Below are 24,655 nucleotides of genomic sequence, written 5' to 3' on the forward strand. Positions count from 1 at the left end.
TGGAATCCTTTTTGGGGTCTCCACAGCAGAGCCATTTTTCGGCAGGGTTGGGTTGGGAGGGCAACGTGGTGTCCCAGTGAAAGCTTTAGCACTGGACACGCAGGGAAGCCGATCCCAGCTCCGCCACTCCTGACTCTGCAGCCCTGGGCCAGGCACCCCTTGCGTCCATACCTGCTGGGGCAACGTAAGCGTGAAAGAAGATGACATCTGCAAAGAGCCTAAGCCCAGAGCGACTCAGTCAATGTTTGTCCAAGGAATGAATGAAGGCAGGAAGGTATGCTTGGCCCAGGGAGTTCAGAAATTCACTATCCCTCCCAGAGAGATGTGAGCTTTAAAAATAGAAGATGAAACGGGCAATGGTTTACTCAAAGGAGTGATTTGTGGTGATGACCGGGAGCATGATGCCAACTGGTCTTCTAGGAACCCTCCAAATCCCAGCACACAGACCTTTTGTTTTGCCTGTGAAATCTCTGAGCGACCACTGCAGAGAAACATATAAAATACACAAGCAACGGCCTTGGCAATATCTCTCCCTTCAGCACGCGCTCCTCAAGGGTGAGGGTGTGTCTTGTTCCCTGTTGGTCCCCAACATCCAGCACTGGGTTTGACCCAGAGTAAAACCTAGAGATAAAACCAATCGCATGAACGAAAGAACCAGAACCCTGACTGACTGCCTTGCAGGTGAAGTTTATCGAGAACACAGGGCACAGAGAAGCTCCCCCCTTCCCTTACAGGGGTAGGGTGGAGGAAGGGAAATTGGTGGCACAGACATGAACCTGAGAGGTGAGATGTCACCTCCTGGGATGCCTGGAAAAGTGCCAGAATGCCACGCAACGGGAGGGGCCTCACCAACAGTGTTCCTCTGAAAATGACAGTGTTCACTGAACTCTCCCACTGAGCAGCATTCTGTCCACACTGTGAGTGTGTAAAAATCAGGGACGTTATGATTCCCCGCCCCTCCCCTCCAATGCCCATCCCCGTGCCAGGCCCAGAGTTGGTGTTGAATGAATAAATGGATAAATGAGAAAGTAAGAAAATATGATATCCTCTCCTCCCCCAGAGGAAATATCCCAGGGCTCAAAGGCAAGGGGCCTACTTGAGGGCAGGTCGGTTGGTGAGCTCGGGACATCCCCTATTAGGACAGGTCGGCCAGCCTACCACTGTCCCCGTGAGCCCTGCCCATGCACGGAATCACTGCAGAAACAACCGGCTGTGGAAGAACACGCCCTCCCTCCGGAGTGGGCCGAAGGGTGGCCCCCAAAAGTTACGTCCTCCCAGAACCTGTCAATATGGCCTTATCCAGAAAAAGGGTGTTTACGAATGAAATTAAAGTAAGCGCCTGAGATGAAATCAACTTGGATTTGGAGTGGGCCCTAAATCCAATTACAGGTGGCCTTAGAAGAAAAGGCAGATGGGTATCTGAGACATACACGCACAGGATGAGGAACCATGTGAAGACAGTGGCAGAGACTGGAGTGACCCGGCCACAAGCCAAGGAACACCCGGAACCACCAGAATTGGAAGAGCACAGAATTCTAGCCTGGACCCATCAGAGGGAGCACAGACCTGCCAATACTCTGATTTCCGACTTTTGGCCTTCGCAACTGTGAGAGAGTAAATTTCTCTTGTTTTAAACCACCCACTTTGTTTTAAACCACCCACTTTGGGGGAAATTTCTAAGGCAGCCCTGGAAACCTGATACACCGCCCAACCCCAAACACACCAAAATAAAAAGAATAGTTCAGCCTCGGTAAGCTTACCCAGAATCTTACAACGAGAAAAGAGAGAAAGATGCAAGTCCCATTTTAGCATACACATAAGCTTGGTGCTTTGCAGTTCTGACCCATATATGGGGTTTGCGTTATAATCTTTTCCAGATTTTAGGGCCTTTAAAGATCCGAACATGTCCCTGGGAATGGGGGTAGGGAGAGGAAAGTGAGAAGAAAGGGGAGGAGGGGAGAGGAGAGGAGGGAGAGGGAGAGAGAGGAAAAGAGCAGAGGGGACAGGAGGAAAACCACTATCTGATGTGATGGGAAAGCCTGGTGTCCGGCCAGTTGAAGAAGACATCGGAGGAGGAGTGCTGGGGATGTTCTCTCGCTGCAGCCAGAGATGGCAGGAGGGGACACAGCTGCAAGAGCAGCAGGGCCGGTTAATGAGGAAGTTAGCCCGGCAGTTGGAAGAAAGAGCCCTTCCCTCTCCCAGGGCCAAGGCGGGTGGAGGCGCTGCCAGTCACGGAGCTTGGATCTGTCTGGGAACCTGGGTCTCTGTGCGGAGCCTCACCTCATCCCGACATGACAGCCGGGCTGCTGGCTTGTCAGGGGCAGAGCTATGGGGATGACACTGGCCGCGGGAGGCAGTGGCCCGGGAAACATACTTGCTGCAGGAGGACAAGGTGGTGAGACCTGTCACAAAACCAGAGTGGACAGGGCAGGGAGGAGATGACGACGGTGACTTAAAGCCCTCTGGGCCGAACGGCAGCACGTTCTGGGTTGTCTCAGAGAAGGCTCTATGGTGGAGGGCAAAGGGGGTGCCAGATGCCCCCCAGGCTACAGAAGCGGAAACCTAGAGGCTCGGGGATATCTGGGCTCGCGGGGAAAAGGAGGAGTGGGCACTCTCAGACGCTCTGTGATCCCCGCAGGAAACTGTTCTCAGAAAAATACAGTGAACACTGGAGAAACCTTCCCATTGGGAAGGAAACAAATTTTAAAATGCACCTTGGGCCACACCAGGGGACAGGCATGGCTTAGTGAATAAAAGTAGAGACTACAGAGTTGGACAGACCTAGGTTCCAAGTCTTACTTGCACGTGGCCTCAGGCAGGTGAATGTACCACTCTGGGCCTCAATCTGGCACGTGTGTCCCCGTGCCTCAGTTTTCCCATCTACTTCACAGTATTGACAGGAAGATTTAAACAAGAAAGGTTTAACCCAGAACCTGGCACATAGCCAGTGCTTAATAAATGGTGGGTTTAGCATGATCTTTTTTATCTTTTATCTTTGTGGTTGCTGTTAACAGCCCAGAAAGACCTCTGACATTTACAAGGTATGACCTTGACTAATTATCTCAGCTCTGTCAAGCCTCAGTTTCCTCATCTGTAAAATGGGATAATAATACTGACTTCACAGGGTTATTACGACGCTTACACGGCATTATGGGTGCTAAGATTCCATGCAAGGGAGACATTTAATAAACATTGGTTCTCTCCTCTTTGCACGAGGCCGCCCTGCCTCTGGAGGAGAATGTGTGAGGCAGGAAGAGAAAGTCCGGAGTCTGAGACACAAACGTAGCTGGAAGTCATCCTGCAGGAGTGAATGCGACTGGCTCACTTTGGACCTGCCCCTGGCCGTTTGCAGCCCACGGCAGTGTCGGCTCACAGCCCATCCCCTTCTGGTTTCTTCCCTGCTTCCGGTCTACCCCCAAAGGCCCCAGGGACCAGGCCCTGAGGCTCCCATTCAGAAGGAAGGAGGGCTCCCCTCCTGAACCCTCCATCACAGGACCACACTCACCAGCTCCATGCACCGCCGGCTGGCCTCGGCCTCCCGCTGCACCAGCTCTTCCATGTCCGCCTTCAGCTCCTCCAGGCGCCGCTGGTAATACTGGCTGTTCTCCCTCTGCTGGGACTCGGCTGTGGCTGCCTGTGAGAGCTCCTCACCCATCTTCATCAGGCTGTCCCGAAGCCGGACCACCAGGACCTGCAGCCCGGGCAGAGAGCACACGCCCACCCTGGAGTTAGAAGCCTGGGGCCCGACACAGGATGCTCCAGAAAGAAATCTTTTACTGAGTCTCTGTGCGTTTTTATAAAGTAATCAGGGTAATAATCCTGATTTCTGGTACAAGAATGAAGGAAACATAGAAAATGATAGCTGCTATTCTGAAAGGCAGTGCAGCTTAGTGACAGATGCTGAATTCATGTTCTGGGTTCAAATCCTACCTCTACCTCTTCCTGGCTGTGTGACCTTGGGCAGGTTATTAACCTCTCTGAGAGACAGAATGATGTCCGGGATGCTGTCAGGGTTGAACATGTGAAGTTACGCGGAAGGCTTAGCTTGGTGCCTGGCACACAGGATGGGCTGGGTAAGGGCTGGGAACTAAGATTTATAGCGACCTTCATTCAGCCCAAGGTTTGTGTGGTGGAGTGGCACGGTGGAAAGGACACTATGCCGGCGGTTCCAAATCCCTTCCCCAACATGGATTCTGGTTTCCCGATTTGTAAAATGAGGAAGTTTGAGCAAATAATCTCCCATAAGCCTGAGCTCTAATATTTCATGACATTTTTCTTTGTGTGTGTGTGGGGGGGGGGTAGAAATCCACAAGGACACAATGAAACTATGAATAGAGAGAAAAGAGCCGTGAGCATCACCAGTGCTACAGAAAACCAACCCAAGGGCTGTTTTGCAGAATGCATTAGTTGGCCAGCAAGTCTGGAACCAATCGATTCTGATGGGTAAATACTCGAGTGATGACATAAAACGCAGCCCACATGAATATTTTAGGTCCCTGCTAAGGACTCTGAGACCCTTTCCGGATCAGAGACTGAATAATGGCCTAAAAGAAAAGCTTTATGATTTGTTTCCTCTTTCCCCTTTCAACTGGAGTTTAGCAACGGTTTCAAAGGGCAACAGGAGGGTCATAAGAAGAGTGGTCCTCCAATTGTGTCCCCAAGGTACCCCATCTCAAGGACCTGGGATTCTACTAAATTCCAATAATGATGGCAGAGGGAAAAGCGAATTTGGAGACAGAATCTGCCATTTAAAGTTACTCTACAGTTGTTTTCTTCTCTGCTATCACTTGACCATGCTAGAATCAAGCAAAAAATGATATGTGATATAGCTCAAATTATGTATTTAGTCATTTAAAATATAGGAGATCAAAGTTTCATGGTGATCTGCAGAGACAATTATGCCCTGAGGGACCCCTTGAGCAATTCCGAGAAGCACTGAGGGCCAATGCAAAGAATTTTTCTCTGGTCTTCATCCAGAGCAGCCTTCTTAGAGACCAAAAGCCCAACAGGGAAATGGGAGTAAATGTTTCGGAATGAGAAGAGCAGCCTCCCATCGCGCAGACATACCGTCGCTCCCTGGCTGCAGGGAGATTAGAACCTGAGACCAGGATGGAGCGAAGGTCAAGAGTCAATCTCCTCCCGTCACTGACACTACCTGGCTTTATCTTGAATAGCTCGCCTGACCTCTCTGGGGCCATCTTCTCATTCTATCCTGCATGCCCCATGGGGCTGTGATGAACATCATGTGGAATAGCTGATGTGGAAGGTTTTGGCAATGGTGATCTCCTCGGTAAATGTCCCATGCCATTGGTGTACAGAGCTAAATGCAAATACAGTCACTGAACTCCACCCCAGCCCATCCAAGTCTTACCTGTCCTTCAAGGTCCAGCATCAAAGCCACCTCCTCCTGTAAGCCTCCCTGATTCCCCAGCCTGAAAGGACCTCCATCCTCCAAACCTCACAGCCCTCTCCTCCTTAGTATGGGTGTTTATATACATATCTTACCCACATCTCCTACAAAGCTCTATGCTTCTGGAAAGCAGAATCTATTTAATACATCCGTCTTCCACACACCCAACACAAAGCCTAACACACACTAGGGGCAAAATAAATTTCTGCTCAAAACAAGTGTCGGGTGCATACGCGGATGAGTGAGTGGATGGAGATGGGCAGAACTGGATCAATGGATAAAAACATGGACTGACAGAAGGGTCAAGGTCTGAAGGAAGAAAAAGAATAGAGGAAGAGAAGAATAAATAGAGAAAGGAAGAAGAACAAATGGAAAAGGGGGATGATGGATGGACCAATGATGGTTGATGGAGATGGAGACAGAGGAGGTGACTAGGCTGAGAGAATGGGGAGCCTGTGGGACAGTGCGACTGAAGACAGGAAGGAGGGATGGAGGAAGGGAACTCAGGAGATGGATGAGTGATACAGATCCAGACAAAGGCATATGAGTGGGCAGATGGATGGAGTTTACATGAAAGCCCTCATAGCTCTAGGCCTGAGCAATATTTACACGACAACAAGTACCTCAAATCTCTTGATCTGCACTTTCTGGAACCCCGTCTTGTTCTCCAGGTCACAGATGACCGCCTCCTGCCTGCTGACGATGGCTCGGTCCACGGTGGACTGCTCCAGGTACTCAATGCGCATCTGGGCCACCTGCAGCTGGGGACACACCCAAGAAGGCCACTGACCACGTGGCAGCCCCGAGTCCCAGAATCGGGGGTCCCAGCAAGACCCAGCCCCAGGCCCATCCACGCTGCTCCTTCCCCGCTCAGGTGCACAAGCACGAACTGCTGGATCCCAGCTGAGGACCCCACACGGGGCGCTGCCCCTTCCTGTGCCTTCAGCTTCCAACAGGCCTTCCACTCAGTGCCTCTCTTACCTCTTCCTCCTGCCCTGATGAAGCACCAAGCCAGTCAGTGGACAGCGAGCTTTAGCATCGAGAACACAACCAAGAGCAGGTGTGGGAGCCAAGCACATATTTCGGGGTTCCAAACCTGGCTCCCCACTTTCTAGCTGGGTGTGTCGGGCAAGTCAGTGTCTTCCCTTGAGGCTTGTTTCTTCATTTTTGTGTGTGAAGGAGATCAGTGCCTGGTACACAGCAAGCACCCAGCAAGTGGCCACTCCTGCTGTCATTTTTGTTCCGCTTGCTGTCACTCTGTGCCCAAAGATACTGCTGGAGACTAGCCACGCTAGTGGCTAGCGTGACAGCCACGCTAAGTGGGCACACGCAATGGTTCTAGAAGAGCTTTGAGAATTTCATGGATGACAGCAACCCACTAGGTAATGAGGGAAATTTAGGGGTGTTTGGAGGAACCATGACTTCAAAGGAAGATGTCACAAAGGATGACCAGACCCTTCTCCTTGGAGCCATTTCTCAGGGGTAGACATCCTGCATGGAATCCCTGATGAGCCTCACTGCGTGGGGCATCTATGGACCCTGAAGAAGCATGGGTAGGAGTGTGTGTGTGTGTGTGTCCTCTCTCCCCCTCCCCTCCCTCTCCTGTCTCCGCCCCCCCGGCTTGGGATTGTCCTCAATCCATCTGTCATGCAACTGACGCTGAGTGAATGAATGAATGACAGTTCCCAGGATCCTCCCCCACAACACGGCGACTCTGAGCATGTACTTGTTCTTGAAGCTTCTGCTTCTCCTTCTTGGCTTCCTCTAGCTGCAGCTGCAGTTCCTGGATCTGCCCAATGTCGGCAGCAGACTGGTAAGACGAAAAATGTCACATTGAGACCACAGGCTTTGCTGGAAGTCCCTTCTCCCCCTGCCCACAGATGTCTACGTGTCACAGAGCATGACAACAGCTGGTTCTAAAGGGTACCTCACATTCTCCCCAGTATCCCTCATCTCGGTGTGCACCCAGTCACTCCCACCACACAGGCCCATAGCTTCGGTCAACTGTCCAGCGCTTTACTGTACACCCTCGAGAGCCCAGACAGAATGAGCTGGCTGCGGCACCAGGACCAGAATTCTGAGGGAAGAGAACTATACTAGGTCAGGTAACTGGGATTCTAGACCTGGATACCAGCCTTGGCAAGCCACAGAACCACTCTGCACCTCAGTATCCCCATCTGTAAACTGGGCTGATAGTCTCTGCTGAGACCCTCTACATAGGGTTTGTCCACAGATTAAAATGAGGCAATGGAGAGTAAAAGTCCTTTAAAAATGAGTTGAACCAAACTGTTGAACGCGACTATCCCCAAAGAAAAGAATTCCAGAGGATAGGAGGGCCCCTAGCTTTCTATTTTCCACAGGTATTTATTATTTAAATTATTTATAATGGGCATATGAATCTACTGCTTCTGTAAATGAACAAATAAACTTCCATTCTGAATGAAAGTAAGTGTGATTCACAGTTGCTATTTACCTGTGTAGCACTTATCCCTCCAAGGTCCTAGCACCAGGGAGTGGCCCGACAACAGCACCTTCTCACTGTCCCCACCTACCCCCCCAAGGCCACCAAGCCTTCTTGCAGCAGCAGCCACTACCTGAGCAATGAGGTCCTTGTGCTTCTGCATGAGGTCATTCAGGTCATCCTGATCCTCCTCGATGTGCTTCAGGAGGTCCGCCCTCTCAAACTGCAGCTGGTACAGCTGCTGGTCCACCTGCAGCGCCAGGACGATGGTGGGTGAGAGAAAGGGGGGTAAAGGGGGATACAGGGGGCTGATGAAGAGCAAAGGCGGGGCTGGACTTCCCTAGCGGTCCAGCGGTTAAGACTCTCCGCCTCCAACACAGGTGGCGTGGGTTCAATCCCTGGTCAGGGAACTAAGATCCCACATGCCATGCAGCCAAACAATTTTTTTAAAAATTAAAAAAAAAATTAAAAAAAAGAACAAAGGGGGACTTGCCTGTGGGTGTGTCAGGTGAGTGACACAGGCAGACCATGGCTGTGTCAATGAATGCTGTGTGCGCATGTGTGTGTGCGTGTGCGTGTGTGTGTGTGTGTGTGCTGGGCCTGCCTGCGACTGCGTGAATGCAGCATGTGTGTACGTGAATGGATATATGACCGTGTAAGCCTACCTGGGAATCTACATACATAGAGTTTAAGTGTGCATGGTGCATGTGTGTCAGTGATCTCAATAAATATGGCTAAAGTTAAATGTATATCTTACCTATGAGGGCGTTTATTTTATATGTGTGTCTGGTGACTCTGTATGTGCGTGTGTACATTCATCCCTGCGTGCGCATGTGTGTGATGTTTGCGGGCAAGTTCCCCTTGATCTAGCACAAATAAAATCTGGGACAAAAGGGCCAATGGGGATCTTGAGAAAAGCTTTTGCCAATAAATCTCTAGCTCTGTCTAAACTTCGGATTTCACATGTTGCGTATAAATTTGAGCCAACCCTGTACATCCAGACGGGGCACTTAGAAACCCACACCCAATCTTCACCAACATAACAGATCCATAGTATATGTTCCTTTGCTCCTGTTCAGCACTGAGCACACAGCAGGCCCATTACAGATGGCTGGGTCTCTCTTAGGAGTGAGCCCAAGTGGGCCCACAGGACTACCCTTGGCTCTTAGAAGAAAGGATGTGAAGAAGTAGCCCAACAATGGTGATCAAGTGCTCTCGGGGGTGGGGTGTGTGTGTGTGTGTGTGTGTGTACAGTAGGTCTACAATAGATGGCTGGGAGCTGCTTCCAGTGGTGGGCACAGTGTGGGCTCACAATAGATAGCTGTGCTCCACGTCAGGTGCTGAGCGAACAACAGGCTCGTACTGGAAGCATCCCCATGGGGCTGAGCACACACTGGGTCCACAGCAGGGTTCCTGGCCTCCCTTCGCACGGGTGAGCACACAGCTGACCCTCGCGTGTGCCCTTACACCTCTGTAACGCTCAGCTCTGAGTAGGCTGCCTGTGCTCTCGGAGCGTCCAGCACCCAGTAGGTCTACAACGGATGTCTGTACCTCCAAGTACAGTACAGTGAGTGCCCCGGCCCCTCCTCTAATGCTGCGCACACAGCAGGCCCCCCACCCCGGGAGGGACCGGTACCAGGCTCTTGCTGCGGGTCATGCTCTCCAGCTCGCTGTGCATGTTCTCCAGGTCGGCCGTCAGCGCCTTCTGGGTCTTCAAGGCATCCTCACACTTGGCTTCACTCTGCTGCAGCTGGACCAGGCAGGAGGGGGAGAGGAAAGGGAGAGAGGCCTTGTGACACTGTCTCCTGGAACGTCCCTCCCCTCCAGCCCAGCCCGGCCCCTCCCAGGCAGAACAGTACTTTACAGGCGACCCCCCCCTCTTCACGGGTGTTCATCAACCCACAGAGGGGGAAGCAGAGGTGTTTGCAGTAGGGGTAGCTGGGTTCTGAGCCCACTCAAAACTGAACTAGCACTGCCCCACAAAGTGAAGCCAGGCCACCCCCAATACAGTGCCAGGAGCGAGTCCCCAGTTCCATTCAGCAGATATTCGCTGCCGCCCCTCAGTGCCAGACATGGGGCTTGCACAGAACAGTCAAGGTGGCCCCTGCCCTCCCGTGGGGGAGACAGGCAGGGACCGGGAGTGACAGCGCCTCTGAGGGCACCAGGAAGGGGAGGGTATGGGGACGCCGGAACACAGGATGGGGGCTGGGAAGCCTTCCTGGAGGAGGTGCGCACAGTTCGTTCAGTGGGGACTTGCCAAGTAGACATTTTTAACCAGAGTCGTGAACCCCTTTTAAATGGTAGGCAAAATATTGTGTGTGTGAGCATTTCCTGGTACGTGACTTTCACTAGATTCTCGATGGTTAAGAGCCACTGACTCAAAGCTTCTCCTCCTCACTTTCTTTCTCTTCCTTCCGTCCACATGTACACAGCAGGTCTCCTATCCTAGCAAAGTGGGGCCATGGAGATAGGTACAATGACCTGTGTGGCCCCAGAGACAGACATTTTCCCCCGGAGAGAACACATTCACGCACGAACCCTAAGTTCGTTCTGCGATTGAGTTTCCCCCTGATTTCTGAACCCTAGAATCTCCAAGCAGAAAACCACCTTATAAATCACTGAAGGCAAACACTTGAGGTTCAGAGAGGGGTGGCACCTTGTCTGAAGTCACAGAGCTACAGGAGCAAAGACACCACTTGTATCGTCCAGACCAGTTCGCTTTCTCAACTGCCAGGCCACTGTCCCTCCCAAACAGTAAATGACATTAAGGCTGGTGCTAACAGGGGAAAAAGAAAAGCCAACTAGACCCCTACTGAAAGGACATGCACACAGTCTGATCCCCGAGGCCACCCAGCGAAGGGGGGCGCACTGATTTATGAAAGGAAAATGAGGGAGCCAGGGCAAAGGATGCCCCAAGGACAGCTGGCCAAGGTGGGGCTCTGTGGGGAGAGTCCGCCTGGGACCATTTTCATCTTCCAAACAGGGCAGAGAACATCTTCCTCGGAATGTCCAGGAGCTCACCCCAGATGCCAGAAGAAGAGTAACGACACGGGAGGCGGGGAGCAGGCGGGCTGCCATTCGTTCCAATATCGCCTGTCAGTCCTCCTGGCAGATCTGGGAGGTGTGCACTGCTAATACCCCCATTACGCGGGCTGGGAAACTGAGGCCCCAGCCTCCTCCCGCAGCTTCCCCACACGGCACCCTAATCCCAGCCCCACCCCACTGCCAGCAGCCTCAGCCCACAAAAGCCCCATCTTCAAGGCGCCAAGGAAAGCGTATTTCTGCAGCTGGGCTCCATGCTGGGCCTGGGAGGAGGGCTCGGTAGCCCATTTCCCTCAACGACTGGAAGGGATCAAGACACACTGAGAAAAATGATGTGGAGCAAGGGAGGTGACTGGCGTTGTTAGAGCATAATCGACAGAGGAAATGAGAAGTCAGGCGCAGTCTCATCTTCCCCGCAGGCGACTCCAGGGCCTCTGGGAAGGCCGGGGGCGGTGGGGGGTGGGTGGGCTGGGGATGGAGGGCTGCCCAAAGCCAGCCCTGGATTCACGCATAAGTCAGAGGCCTTGCTAAGGAGAGGCATTTAAACTAAGACCTAAATGATGCGAAGGAGACAGCCAGGTAGAGCTTTAAGTGGAAAGGTGCCCTGAGTGGAGGCAACAGCAAGTGCAAAGGTCCTGAGACAGGAACAGGAAGGAACTCGGTGCTGCAGAACAGAAAGACAGCCAGTGGAGCTGGCCAGCTACACAGAGAAGGCCAGGAGGAGGCGATGCTGAGGAAGCGGATGGGGATCACATGAGCCAGGACGCAAAGCTTAGCTTTGTCTTTAGTCTGTAGGAGAACCACAGCTGCTCCCTGAGGACCGAGGAGGAGGGTGGCATGATCTCCCTCTGGCTGCTGCGGGGACGAGGGGCTTTGGCGGACAAGAGTAGCAACAGGGCAGCCAGAGAGGAGGCTGCTGTGGTCTTCCAGGAAGAGGGTGGCGGAGGTGCTCCAGTCGGAGAGGAAGGAGAGGAAGCGGAGAGAAATGGAAGGGTCTGCACAGGGCGGTGTGCAAGGAACAAAAGAAATGGGCAGGCAGGAGCAGATGGGCCAGCGTGGGAGAGGATGTCAGATAACTAGTAGTGGAAGGGAGGTGTCCGGCGGGGCCCCGCTGCCAGGCCAAGTTGCTCGGCCCAGGGCCAGGAGGCAGGGGAGAGCCATTGTGAGTAGCTCGACAGGGCAGAGCCGATAGACAACAGCAGTTCCCATCTGCTGAGCGCCCCCTTCAGCTGAAGGAGGGTTTCATCAACATGATGCCGCTGGATCTCTGAGCCTCTGGAGAAAGAAGGCTCTGTTTTTATCCCCATTTTACAGATGGCACACCGAGACGTGCTCCTTCCTTTCCCCAGTCTCCCTGGAGCAAGCAGGGGGAGGGACGATTTATCCCCAGGCAGAAAGGAGCGCAGAGACAGCATGCAGGCGGTGGAGGGCCTGCCGGCATTAGTCCTAGCTCCCACCGGGCTGGAGAGAGGACTACCTCGGCCCTGATGGTTTGGGCGTGAGTGGCCACACCGGCTACTGTTGCTTGGGGACCATTTCCAGGGCCCTGGGCTCTAGCTGCCTTGCTTCACAATAGCGCCACAACACCTCTAGGAGAAAGGCGCCACGGTGGGGACCAACTGAGCTCGGAGGAAACTGAGGCTCACTCAGGGGAAGCAACTTGCTCACAGGCACACGGCCGGCAGCAGAGGAGCCTGGTTGTTCCAACTCCAGGGCCCAAACCTTAACCACTGGGCTCCGCTGCCCCCCATGGAAAGCCACTCTCTGGAAAGAGTAACACGGATTAAAATAAAGAGAGAATTCCAACTGTGGAGAAAACAGCCCAGTGGCTTGGTGCTACCATGGAAGCCACTCAAGCCGTGTCACAGTGACCTGAGCCAGGCGGGGACTGTAGAATGAGAGGTAGACACATCAGGAAGAATGGACAGAACTTGGAGTCTGAACCCACATGGCGGCGCCGAGGAAACACGTCGTGACCGGAGCCTTCCAGGGATGCGTGAGTTCATCCCAAAGGGAAGAGGCAGGAAAGCAACCCGTGTGGCATCTGCTAAGCACCAGGTGCACCACGAGCGGGGCCAGAGCGTGGGCACTGGGGCCAGACCTGGGGGGGCTGCCCCTCGAGCCAGTCACTGAACTCACCACGCCTCAGTTTCCTCATCTGTAGAGTGGGGACGGTCACATCCTACCACCCGTGCGGGATAAACCAGTGAAAACGTGAGCGTGCTTCGCACAGCACCTGGCACTGGGAAAACGCCAAAAAAAGCAACGGTGGATGTCGCTGTTGTTTGTCTCCTTCAGCCCTTAACAGCCTGAGAAGTGGGGACTTTTAACCCCGTGTTAGAGATGAAAGTACCAGAGGCCAAGTGAGCTGTCAAGGTCACAGGGCCAGGGGGAGGCAGGGCCTGGACCACAATCCCACGGAGGGCTTTTAGGCTTCCTGGCAGACTGGGATGTATGCAGGGAGGGTGCCAACCCCAGAGGCACACAAGTCAAGCAGGCCCAGGTTTTTGCTGGGCCTGGGGCTATTGCAGCAACACTAGGAATCCCCCAGCCCGTGGCCTCCGCCGGGCAGGCCCGGGACTGCTGCTGGCGAGCCGTCCTAACGCTGAGCTTTAAAAATTTCCACTTATTACACTTCAGGGAGCAGAAGAAATACAGGCCATCTCGGGCTGACTTTCCATTATGGTTGACGTGGCGTAAGAATAACTCACTGCACGTTATTTCCATATTGGGGCTGTTTGACGTTTTTATGAAGTCAGGTGGCAAATGGTGTCAGGGCTGAGATCAGATCCCTCAGTGGTGCGATGCTGCCACCGCTGCTCTGACAGTGTCTTCCCGGGAGGAGGTCCGCTGGAGCAGTCAGAGAGCAGCCAGCTGACAAGCGACTCCCCAGGAAGGGTTCTTGGGGTCCCACCTCCAGCCCCGGCAGCCAGCCTGGCTATGAGGATCCCACACCCCTTTCAGCTCCAAGTCACCATCCAGTCCCCATGGACGAGCCCTCCCAGGTTCCAGGCAGACCTCCACAGCATGGGGTGGGGAGCGCTGGGGGAGACAAAGGCCCCCCGGGATTTCCATCCCTCTCCAGACCCAGCGTGGGGCGGGACCCACACGGGCTCTCAGTGACACAACTGATTTGATTTTCGTACAAGTTCACGTCTTTCTTTCCTTCCATATCTTGTTTCTTGCAAAATCAATACAATAACTTGCAAAGTATGTGGGTACAAAGCACCAAAATGCCTTTAACAGCCAGAAACTCATCTCCCCCTCACACACGTCCGGTCACGCTACCATTCACTCATTAGATCAGCCACCCTTCCCCAGGGGCTGCTGAAAGGCAGGGTGTCATTTCCTCCCCAGCCCCTGAGCCAGGAGCCCTCTACCAGATGGACACCTTTGTGCATGCACGAGGGGTGTTGAAGCTCTGGGGACATGTGGCCTGGGGACATGTGGTGAGGTCCGGACTCTTGGACCAGTGTGGGAGGACACTGAGGGTCCTCAAAGCCTGAGCTCTGGGGGGCAAGACGAGACGAGTGGCATCCAGGCTCGAAGCGCTGCAGCGACCCGGGGGGCTGCCGTGCACATGGGTTAGGAGCCTGCGCTCTGACACGGTGCCAGGCGTGGCTCTGCTGTCACTCATTTAACCCTGACGACAACATACGGAACTAGGGTCAATGGCCATTCTTGTTGCTACTGTTGAGGAAACTGAGGGGTAGAGGGGTGAAGTGACTTACCTCAGGTCACCCCGGTACTACGGGGCAGAGCTGGCAAATGGAACCAGGCAGCCTGGCCGCCAGGCTGTTATGCTGCACTCCCATGACAGCAGTGCCCACCACACGTGTTCCAGAGGGAAAATCTGGTGACGTGACTGCACACGCCTGCTCTCATTTCTTTTGACAGCAGCATCCTATCTTCTCTGCAAAGAATGTCCACCCCCCAAATGTCCACGATGGGGCCAACCCTCCTCCCTGAAGCCCAGAGAAGATGCATGCAACTCAGCCTAGCCAGGCAGAGCACCACCTCCTGCTGGCCATAGTAGCTGGTCGTGGGACAACAGCACGACTGACACCAGGATTTTGTCTGCGACTACGGACACAAGATTGGCTCTTTCTGATGCAGGATATAAGCTTGGAGTGTCTGGGGGCCCTCCTGCCACCAAGAAGGAAGAGACTGCCTAAGAATACAAGGTGACATCAAGGTCCTTGAGGCAAGAGACATTCTTGATGACATGGTTGGAGCACCTAGATCCAGCCAAGCCTGAAGGCAATCACAGCCTCAGAACTTTTCAGATATTTTGGCCAATAACGTCCCTTTTTCTGCTTGAGCAAATTTGAGCTGGGTTGCTGTTACCCAGAACCCAGATACAGGCTGAGTGAACAAGTGAGAAGAGCTGATACACACACAGGGTCAGCCACAGAGTAAACAGTCAGAACTGTGGTGAGGGTGCCTGCTGATGCTCTTCCGTCACAGGCTGGATCAAATCTCCCTCCAAAACCGTGTGACAGAATAACAAACATCTATTTAGCTATTCTGTGTATGGATCCCTCCTCAGAGGGGGATAAACAGTCCCCCTTCTGGACTGTTCAATGGGGAGCAGAAGGAGGAATGGACTTCTTCAGCACCAACCGTATCAGGCACGGTATAGGCCCTGATGCTTATTATGACCATAGCCCACAACAGCCCTGCAAGGGAGGAATCAGCCTGGGCAGGGGAGTGACCTGCCCAAGGTCAGAGTCAAGTCCATGAGACACTAAACCCAGGCTGTTTCTGGGCCACCACCAGCCCCCTCTGCACACAGTCTTTCTCTATTGCTGAATTCATCTCAGGCATTCTCTCCCCAGCACCCACCCCCTCTCATTCAGTGGGAGGGCGATTGAGATTCCCAGCACACAGACAGCAACTACAAACCAATGAATAGCATTACTCTCCTATGCAATGCCATCTGCCCGCTTTAAGTACCTGGGTAAAATGTTTGCTCTGGACTTATTAAGCTACGAGATGAGTGGGCTCGACACACGGAATGAGGTGGGGAGAGAGGGGAAATTCTGATATTTCAGCAGAGCCGTTAGAGCCTGGATTTCTGCTTCTGATTGAACAACTCCGAAGATTTAAAAATACCACACTGCAAACGCCACGGGGAAGTGCTCTAAGAAATGGTGGCTTTGGCAGGCTGATCTCAACACATCCCAGGCCTCGACATCCCATCAGTGCACTTGGAAGAGTCAACCTTCAGTAGGAAGGCTTTCCCTGAAGGGAATCACCAATATCTCAAACTACAGACAGCCCTGATCGGGAACAAATTTAGTAAATGCAACATATTAAAAATGTCAGGTCAGGCCCACCAATGGTCTCTCCAACTCAGAAGCTTGATGACAGTGGCCTCAAGGGAAAAGCCTCAGACCATATGGTGATTACTCTCTGTGTCCTTGATCTCCAACTATTTGGGCATATACTAAACATTCCATGCTTTTCCTTACGTTGTGCTAGACAACCATCGCTTATGGATGCACTGAAATGCCTTCTGAGGATTTACCGTTTCTATCATCTTCATCTTCAGACCAACAATCATCATGATGAGCAGTGGAAGAATAACTGCTTTCTGTGGATGCTGACCACGTGTCTGTTCACTTGCAACATGTACCGCGTCTATGAAGTACACAGTTTCATCTTCATTTTATCGATGAGGAAACGGAGGCTCAGAGAGGTCAGTTAATTTGTCAAGGTCACACAGCTATTAAACGGTGACAGGAGTCAGGACACGAACTGAGGTCTCTTTTAAACGCACGGCTTTTCCTTGTAAGTCCTGTGGCATGTGCTTACCACCTGCTGAGTAAAGCAGGTCTCCTTTTACTTGTTTTAAGTCTGTTTCCTTGAGGGTTTAGGAGTCCTTTCTAATTTTGTATCATAGGATCGAAGGACGGCACACGTCCTACATGATAGAACAGACTTCAAGAATTTCCTTCCTGACTTCCCTCTGGTGACAACGGAGTTGTAACACACAGGTGCTCTCCAAAGAGAGAAAGAAAAAAAAAAAACAAAACACCTGGAAAAGCAGGATAAAATACTCAAAAAAGGTTCTCCCTGCCCCCATCCTATTCACGGCCCCCTCCTTTTAAAATTATATTCCAGCTCTCCTCTAAATAATCAGTACAACGTCTGAGGGCCTCCACGTCTGTCTTCCCGCTGGACAGCAGGCTCTGCAGGGCCACTGGGTCTTGCTCACCTCTGGGGGCCCACACAGTAGGGACGCCACACCCACGTGCTGAGGCAAGGCCGCGAGGGCAGCTCAGCGCATCACTGAGCCGGCCCCTGTCAGCGGGGCTGCCCACGTCTGCAGCCTGAGCTGCCCACCACCCACGGCGGCTCGCAGGAGCCCCGAATGCCCCTCGGAGGCCACCCGCTGCCTGGCTGCCCCCGGCTCCTCCCGAGCACATATCTCTGACCCCGATGCCAGCAGGTGTCCAGAGAGAGGCTCCCTGGGAAGGACAAGGGGCAGGGGCAGGACCCTGCCTGTAGGAGCAGATGAGCAGGATGGGGAGAGCAACCACAGACACGTTCAGCAAACCCCGGGGCCCCGAGCAGGGCCCTTTCTGTAAAGCTGGAAGGAAGTCTGTCCAGGTTACACGGGGGCAACCCAGTCAAGGCCCAGCTTCCGGGTGGGCAGGGCAGAGGGTGTTCTCATGAGACTTCCCTTTAATAAAAGGGTTCTTTTGCACACACAAAAATACACACATACTTGAAAAGCACCAGGAGAGATTAAGTCTTCCTTCCTCACTTTACAAAAGAAAGCTCTGAAGCCGCCCACCCTCCCCACCTGCTTGAGACAGTGCACACTGGGGAGGGGCTGGATGGCCTCCAGGGGTACACACTATGGAAATGCACACACGTGTGCCTCCCCCACGTAAGAGAGCGTGGGGAAACGTTCATAGCAGCTCTATTCCTAACAACCAAAATCTAGATGACTTATTTGTCCATCAATAGCAAAGTGGCTAAACTGTGATACAGTCTCATACACCAGCAAGGAGAATGAAGCAGCTAAGACATACGGTAACATCAGCAGGTCTCGTCTATATCAATGGAACAAAGAAAACTAGACACAACGCAAGAACAGGCAGAGGGTGGGAACTCAGCCAAGGGGTAACATGGGCGGATGAGTGACCGAGGCACAGCTTTTAAATGCGCATCTGGTTCACTGGCTTCTCCCCTAAGCCTATGGGTACCTTTCGACAACAGGTCTCACGGAGAGGCCCAAACTACTTAGGGCTTGAGGCGCTGGCTCTACGGTGACCAGCTCACCCCTGTTTGCCTGGGACTTTTTTGGTTTTAAAATCAGAAGTCCCGTGTCCCGGGAACACGCTCAGACCCACACAAATCCAAATGGCTCTGAAGTGAAAAACACGTAGCTTCAAATTCCAGGGCACCCAGATGGAGGAACCTTCCAGCACACAGCTGGCCTGAATTCTCCCAAAATGCCAGCGTCATAAAATACAAAGACAGACTGAGGCTCTATGGACGGTATCACGAAAGTGAGCACAGGCTGTTAACACGTTCTAGGTTGGATCCTGAACAGGGAGAAAAACTGTTACAAAGAACATCAGTAAAACAACAGGCAGAATTGGAATAGTCAGCAGATAAGGTCAGGGGTCAGCAAACTTCTCCTTCAGGGACAAGCCAGACAATATTTTAGGCCGTGCAGGCCGAGAGGCGAAACTGAAGTATACATGCAGGTACTTATCTAACTGTAAATGTAGCCGTTTGAAAACGAAAACCATTCTTAGTTCTCAGGCTGTAATAAGAAAAACAAAAACAAGACAACAATGAAAAAACGGGCAGCCTGGGCTGGATTTGGCCTGTGAGCCATAGTTCACTAACCCCTGCATTAGAAAACAGTATTTGATCAATGTTAAAATTTCCGATTTTGATTAGGGTAAAGGGACCTCATGTCTGTAACTTGTTTTCAAATAATTCAGAGAACGTGATTTAGTGAGAAAATGATAAAGCAAATGTGGCAAAACGTTAAAAAGCGAGGGCTCTGGGTGAAGGATCCAGAGGAGTCCTTTGAATTATTTTTGTCATTTTTGGGTAAATTTGAAATTCTTTCAAAGCACATTATTTAAAATACATCCCAGTTGCCCCCCAAACTCTGTGACTTTGGGCAGGATTCTCACACACTGAGCTTCCTCCCACATGAAATGGGCCTAATACCAGCTGCCTCCTAGGAAGACTCACCCCAGCCCGTGGGGCCCTATTCGCGCACAGTGCACTGCTGTGTGCAGACGCGCTTCTGCACTCTGGCCCCAGAGAGGAAAGGCCCCTCTACTCATGGAGCTCACTGCATTCAAGTGGGCTGGGGCATCAAATTCGGTCATGGCCTCTAAGTGCTTGGCCCTGTGCCGGGCACGGTGTAGGCCACGGATGCTTGCCATCCATGTTCCCGTGGTTATGACTACCCTGGTGGGTGGCCAGGCTGCTCTGGGGGCCTGGCACTCCACAGCTAAATAGTACCAGGCCCTCTGGGAGAGACGCATAGACGGTGCTCCCCGTCTGCAACGAAAGCAGCCTTTCCCCACATCATTCATCACAGCCTTGGAAGTGCCAGTGTTTGTGGGGTGAACAGGCTCCTGATAACCATGTTTTTAACCAATTACAATTTGGACTTTATCTCCTCTGACAGGAGGTTATGTTAATATTGAATCAATTCACTCCAACACAATCTTCTGTTAGAAAAGTCTCTTCAAATAAAACATCCAGGCCACCTGTTCTGTGGTTCCGGGCTGGAGAGAAGTGTTCCCTAAGCGCTCGCCCACACGAAAGACTCCTGTCAGGATCACCCTCCCAGAGCTTGCTGGTTACCTTCAACGTCTCATGGAAGCGCGGGCGACACCTGGTGACCACCATCCTGATTAAGGGCACTGGGGATCCTCAGTTGTCTGCGCGCTAGCAGGGACCACTGGGGGTTCACTGTGTGGAATATGCACCAGGCCTAACGGCCCACCTGAGGGACACGGAAGCCGAGCTGGAATCCCCCAGTGGAAGGGCCTACAGGAACACTGGGGCTTCCAGACGGGCTGGGAGAGCCCAGAGTGGGCAGCAGGCCAACAGGAGGTAAACTGGTAGTTCGGGGTGCTGGTTATCATACTGCCAGGGGTTGAAGTCAGACTCTGCAGGTTCCAGTCCCACCTCAATCTCTTCTCACCTTTCTGTGACTCAAGCAAAGAGGTAACTGTGACAGAATGATCTGGACTGTCCTGGGGGAAGCCCAGGAGCGCGTGAGAGAAAGGAGCTGGGCCCCTCCCCCAGACCCTGGAGGTCAGAGATGGCTCCTAGAGACGAGGCCCAAACCCAAGTTCGGAGGATGACTAGATGCCCGTCAGGCAAAGAGGTTTCAGCGGGAGAAGCGAGTGTCCGGCAGAAGGCATGGCTTGGTGTGGGGACCCCAAGACAGTCTAAGCTGCTGGTCAGAGGTGACGGGAAGGTAGGAGCTGGACTGTTCATCTTTAAAGGTCACGTTGAGGCACGTGGACTGTACTCTGAGGGCAATGGGGAGCCGCTGGTGGATTCTGAATGCAAAGAACCATGACTGTATTTATATTTTAAAAATCTCTCTCCAAAGATCAGGGGGCAGAAAGACCAAGCCCAGCAGACTTGAGAGAGTTCCAAATGAGAGGTGCAGGTGGTGTGTGGTAAGAGGGGAGGAGCGAGGAGGGGCTAGATTCCAGAGCTTTTTAGGGGGAACAATGGCCTAGACTCAGCAACAGCTCTGTCCTCAGGAGGAAGGGGGAACACGGCCCCCTGGCGTGAATTAAGTAAACAACTGAAGAGCTCAGTGCAAACTCTTCTCCATTTAACAAAACAAAACAAAAAAAGCAAATAACATAGTTCCTTTTGGGAGGAGGCAAAGGTCAAGGCGTGAATCAAATTTAAACAAAAAGCCGTCACTGCCCGGGAGCAGACACAACCTTCCACTTTCTCCTGGGAGCCAGGTGCAGGCATCTGCTGCTCACAGATGTTATTTATGCACAGCGATTATCTCGATATATCTTGCTTCTGTCTCCAGATTAGTCTGTTTCCAGTGGAAGCATTCCACGGGAATTGATTAGTACTTGCTCCTGAAGAACAGGTGTCATTAGACCCACCCACACATGGCCTCGTCTACCTGTCCACGAGGTCTTGTGAAATCCTGGGCCCAGGATCCAAAGTCTTCCACCAGCTGACTCCGGGGGGCGGGACGCAGGGGCCAGCTCTACATTTAAAAATCATTGTCTTGTAGTTTTCAATTTAGAGAATTCCTTTGAATCCAGGGTCTAGGGTTCTTGGTACCAGCCCAATAGCTGGGAATATCAGGCTCTTTTTTTTTAGGTAAGAAAAAGGAGTCTCTGAAAGGCAGGGTGACTTGCTCAGAATCGTACAACTAATTAAGTAGCAGAGGCAGGATCTGAACTCACAAGGTGTGTGTCTTTCCTCCAGGAGTCTTCCATGTTTTATCCCATAGTCTTTAGCCTCAGGTGTTAGCTGAGACGGAGCCAAGTATCCCAATGGAGGGAAACTGGGCAGAAAGGGCCAAATCATCTTGTTGGGATTCTAGACGGTAGGGCAATGGGCAGAGGGGAATGCCTGTCCACCGGGAGGAAGGCAGGGGCTCTGGGAGATGCTCGGCCTAGGGGGACCCTCCCATGCGTCTGGCTGAGCCCGGCATGCCACACATCACTGCTTCAGTTGGGCCTAGAATCCTGCTGGGTTTTTTGGTTTGTTTTGCGGTACACGGGCCTCTCACTGTTGTGGCCTCTCCCGTTGCAGAGCACAGGGTCTGGACGCGCAGGCTCAGCGGCCATGGCTCAGGGGCCCAGCCGCTCCACAGCATGTGGGATCTTCCCGGACCGGGGCACGAACCCGTGTCCCCTGCACCGGCAGGCGGACTCTCAACCACTGCGCCACCAGGGGAGCCCCTGCCGTTTTTTTTTTACAAGCACTTCTGACCGTGCCCTTCCCTGCTCTGTAGCTCTCTATGGCTCCCTATCACCTTTGGGATAAAACCCAAACTCCTTAGTTGCGCTCACTAAACCGTTCACGAGCTGACTCTAGCCTCGCTGACCGACATTACCCTCCCTGCCCTTCCTCGGGGAACGCTGCACACCAGCCACACTGGGCCAAGCGTTAGATGCTCCCTGTCTCCTCCCGCCCCCGCCCTGGTGCTCCCTCCCACAATGCCCATGTGCATCTCACCCAGCCAGCCATTCGTTCCCACCTTTAAGCAGACAGCTGAAGCCACCAGCTCCTCTCCCACAGCTAAATCAAGGGCATCCCCTTCACCTAAACCCCAACATTCTGCCAGGAAAGATCTCATCACCCTGCTGGCCACAGTCTGCTCCTAGGTCAGCCTCTTGCCTAGACTGGGAGCCCCTCTCGGGAAGGGTTCTTCCTTATCCCCGCAGCCTGGCCTCGAATTTGTCCCGAGTGGACACCTTATCAGGATCTGCTGAACGCACACAGTTCACTAACAGGTGCTTTCAAACGCATTCCCTCATCTTTGCCCTCAGAGAGAAAACCTTTCTCTAGGTTACCAGGCACCATGATTAGCGAGCTGTAGAGGCTGCAGAGGGTGTTCAAGCTTCTCAAGCCTTCAGGGGCTAGACCTCATCGCCCCCGACCCCCACAGGCGCCTGGGACACGAGGCGATGACGACGCTCCGCTTCGGGACAAGGGCTCACGGAGGTCCTGTCACACGGCGAAGGTCATGACATTAGCAAGTGCAGGATCCAGTTCTCCTGACTCAATATTTAATGAATTGTAAAACTGGTTGAACTAGGCTCTGTCATACTAATATAACCTCACCATCAGTTTTCTCATCTGCAAAATGGGCCTATGCCATGGAACTTGAAAGTTTGTTTTGAGGGGTAAACGAGGCCCATGATTCCCAGATGGTGGTCCTAAGACCAGCACTGGAATCCCCTCATGTGACTGTTGAAAATGTAGGTCCTGGGTTTTCCCTGGTGGCGCAGTGGTTAAGAATTCGCCTGCCGATGCAGGGAACACGGGTTCAAGCCCTGGTCTGGGAAGATCCCACATGCTGCGGAGCAACTAAGCCCGTGCGCTACAGCTACTGAGCCTGTGCTCTAGAGCCTGCAAGCCGCAACTACGGAGCCCACGTACCGTAACTACTGAAACAAGAGAAGCCACCGCAATGAGAAGCCCATGCACCGTAACGAAGAGTAGCCCCTGCTCGCCACAACTAGAGAAAGCCCACACGCAGCCATGAAGACCCAACGCAGCCAAAATTAAATTAATTAATTAAAAAAAAATGTAGATCCTGGGTCTCAATGGGAAGAAAAAACGAGGAGGGGGGCCTGTAAATCTGTGATTTTTAAACAGTACTTAAGTTATCGGATGTGCAGCCAAGTTCGGGGACCCCAAGAATTCCAAGGAAAAGGCTGATACATAGTAGGTGGTTGAAAAATGTTAACATCGTGGGTACAGAACTGTCAGCGCTGGCGGCATTAAGACATACGCTGCTGTGTGCTGTTGGGTAAATTACTCAACCTCTCAGAGCCTGTTTCCTTATTAGTAAAATGGGTCAAAAATAGCAATGGCTGCCTCCTAGGGTTCTGGTGAGGATGATCTAAGTCACGCACCTCCAGCCACCACGCCGACCAGCTAGCAGTCCTGTCAGCTCCAAGCCAGCCCCCACTTTGCCTCCTCTCACCATTCCCACAACCATTTAACCCAGGAGACCCTCTCCTCCAGCCTAGAGGGGTACCCTAGCCTCCTAACGGCATGCACTCATCCCTCCTCAATCCCTTCCCCACACAGAGGAGTGATCCTCTGAATCCGATTATGTCACGCTCTGCTCAAAACGTCCCGACGGCTTCTCATCACCCCGGGAATAAAATCCAAACCTCCCAGGCCCCGCACGTTCTGGTCTCTGCCTGCTTCTCCTTCTCCCAGGGCAGTTTAGCTGATCACCCAGGCTAAACGAGACCCCTTGCAATTCCCTATTCCCTTTATTATTTATAATAACCCCACTTATTTCCTTTACTACCTGAATTAAGGTGTGGGATATTTCTGTTTATTTGTATCATTGTTTGCTTGTCCTCTTTTCCAGCAGACGTCAGTTTCAAAGGGAGAGGACCATGCCTGTCTTACTAACCGTAATATACTTAGACCTAGCACATCGCCTGACACTCAGTAGATGCTGCATAAATACTGAATGAAGGAATGAATGGAATAGTCCAGCACCACAGCCAGCAATGAAGACACAGCCGGCAGCAAAGTTAGCTCCCTCTCCCTTCCCCCCTCCCGGCTGCTCTCCCTGCCTCTGTCCCTGGAGGCTTCAGGTAAAGGACAAATACCGTACATGGGAGAGGAGACAGCAATGCCCAATGTCATCGCTACTTTATTTGATTAGCTCTGACTCTGGCAGGCGGGACACGTGTGCTGGGAGCCAAAGCAACTGTACCCTGACCTCTGGTCCACACGATCCCATTCTTATAACAATTTCCATGACAACAGCAACAGAAAGCCAAGGCTGTGAATTCTCTTTGATAGGAACCGGATGCAGAGATGGGGAAGAAGGACTTTCAAAAGAATGAAGCTCTTTGATTCCGCTCAAGGCGCCTTCACTAAATACCACTATTTTCCAAGAACACACACTTTAACCCTGCAGAGGGAGATTTCTCATGAATAATAAAGAAAGAAAAATGAAAAGAGGAACAAACAAAACCACTGTGGTTCTTTTTCAAGAACATTCA

General features: G+C 52.4%; 1 protein-coding gene across 2 annotated transcripts in view; it reads right to left on the reverse strand.

The window, feature by feature from the left end:
* Positions 1 to 24,655, reverse strand: part of MYO18B (myosin XVIIIB) — a gene marked incomplete at both ends in the record, with an annotated part of 217,752 nt that overhangs the window by 56,206 nt on the left and 136,891 nt on the right. For both annotated transcript variants that reach the window (XM_082853194.1, XM_082853193.1), the window contains 5 exons: positions 3,506 to 3,691; positions 6,034 to 6,171; positions 7,137 to 7,220; positions 8,005 to 8,121; positions 9,508 to 9,621. In XM_082853194.1, the coding sequence (XP_082709320.1) occupies positions 3,506 to 3,691; positions 6,034 to 6,171; positions 7,137 to 7,220; positions 8,005 to 8,121; positions 9,508 to 9,621 (639 nt within the window). The remainder of the gene's footprint in view (positions 1 to 3,505; positions 3,692 to 6,033; positions 6,172 to 7,136; positions 7,221 to 8,004; positions 8,122 to 9,507; positions 9,622 to 24,655) is intronic.

Source organism: Leucopleurus acutus (genome assembly GCF_964270905.1).
Source record: "Leucopleurus acutus genome assembly, chromosome: 13".
In the NCBI taxonomy this organism is placed as follows: domain Eukaryota; kingdom Metazoa; phylum Chordata; class Mammalia; order Artiodactyla; family Delphinidae; genus Leucopleurus; species Leucopleurus acutus.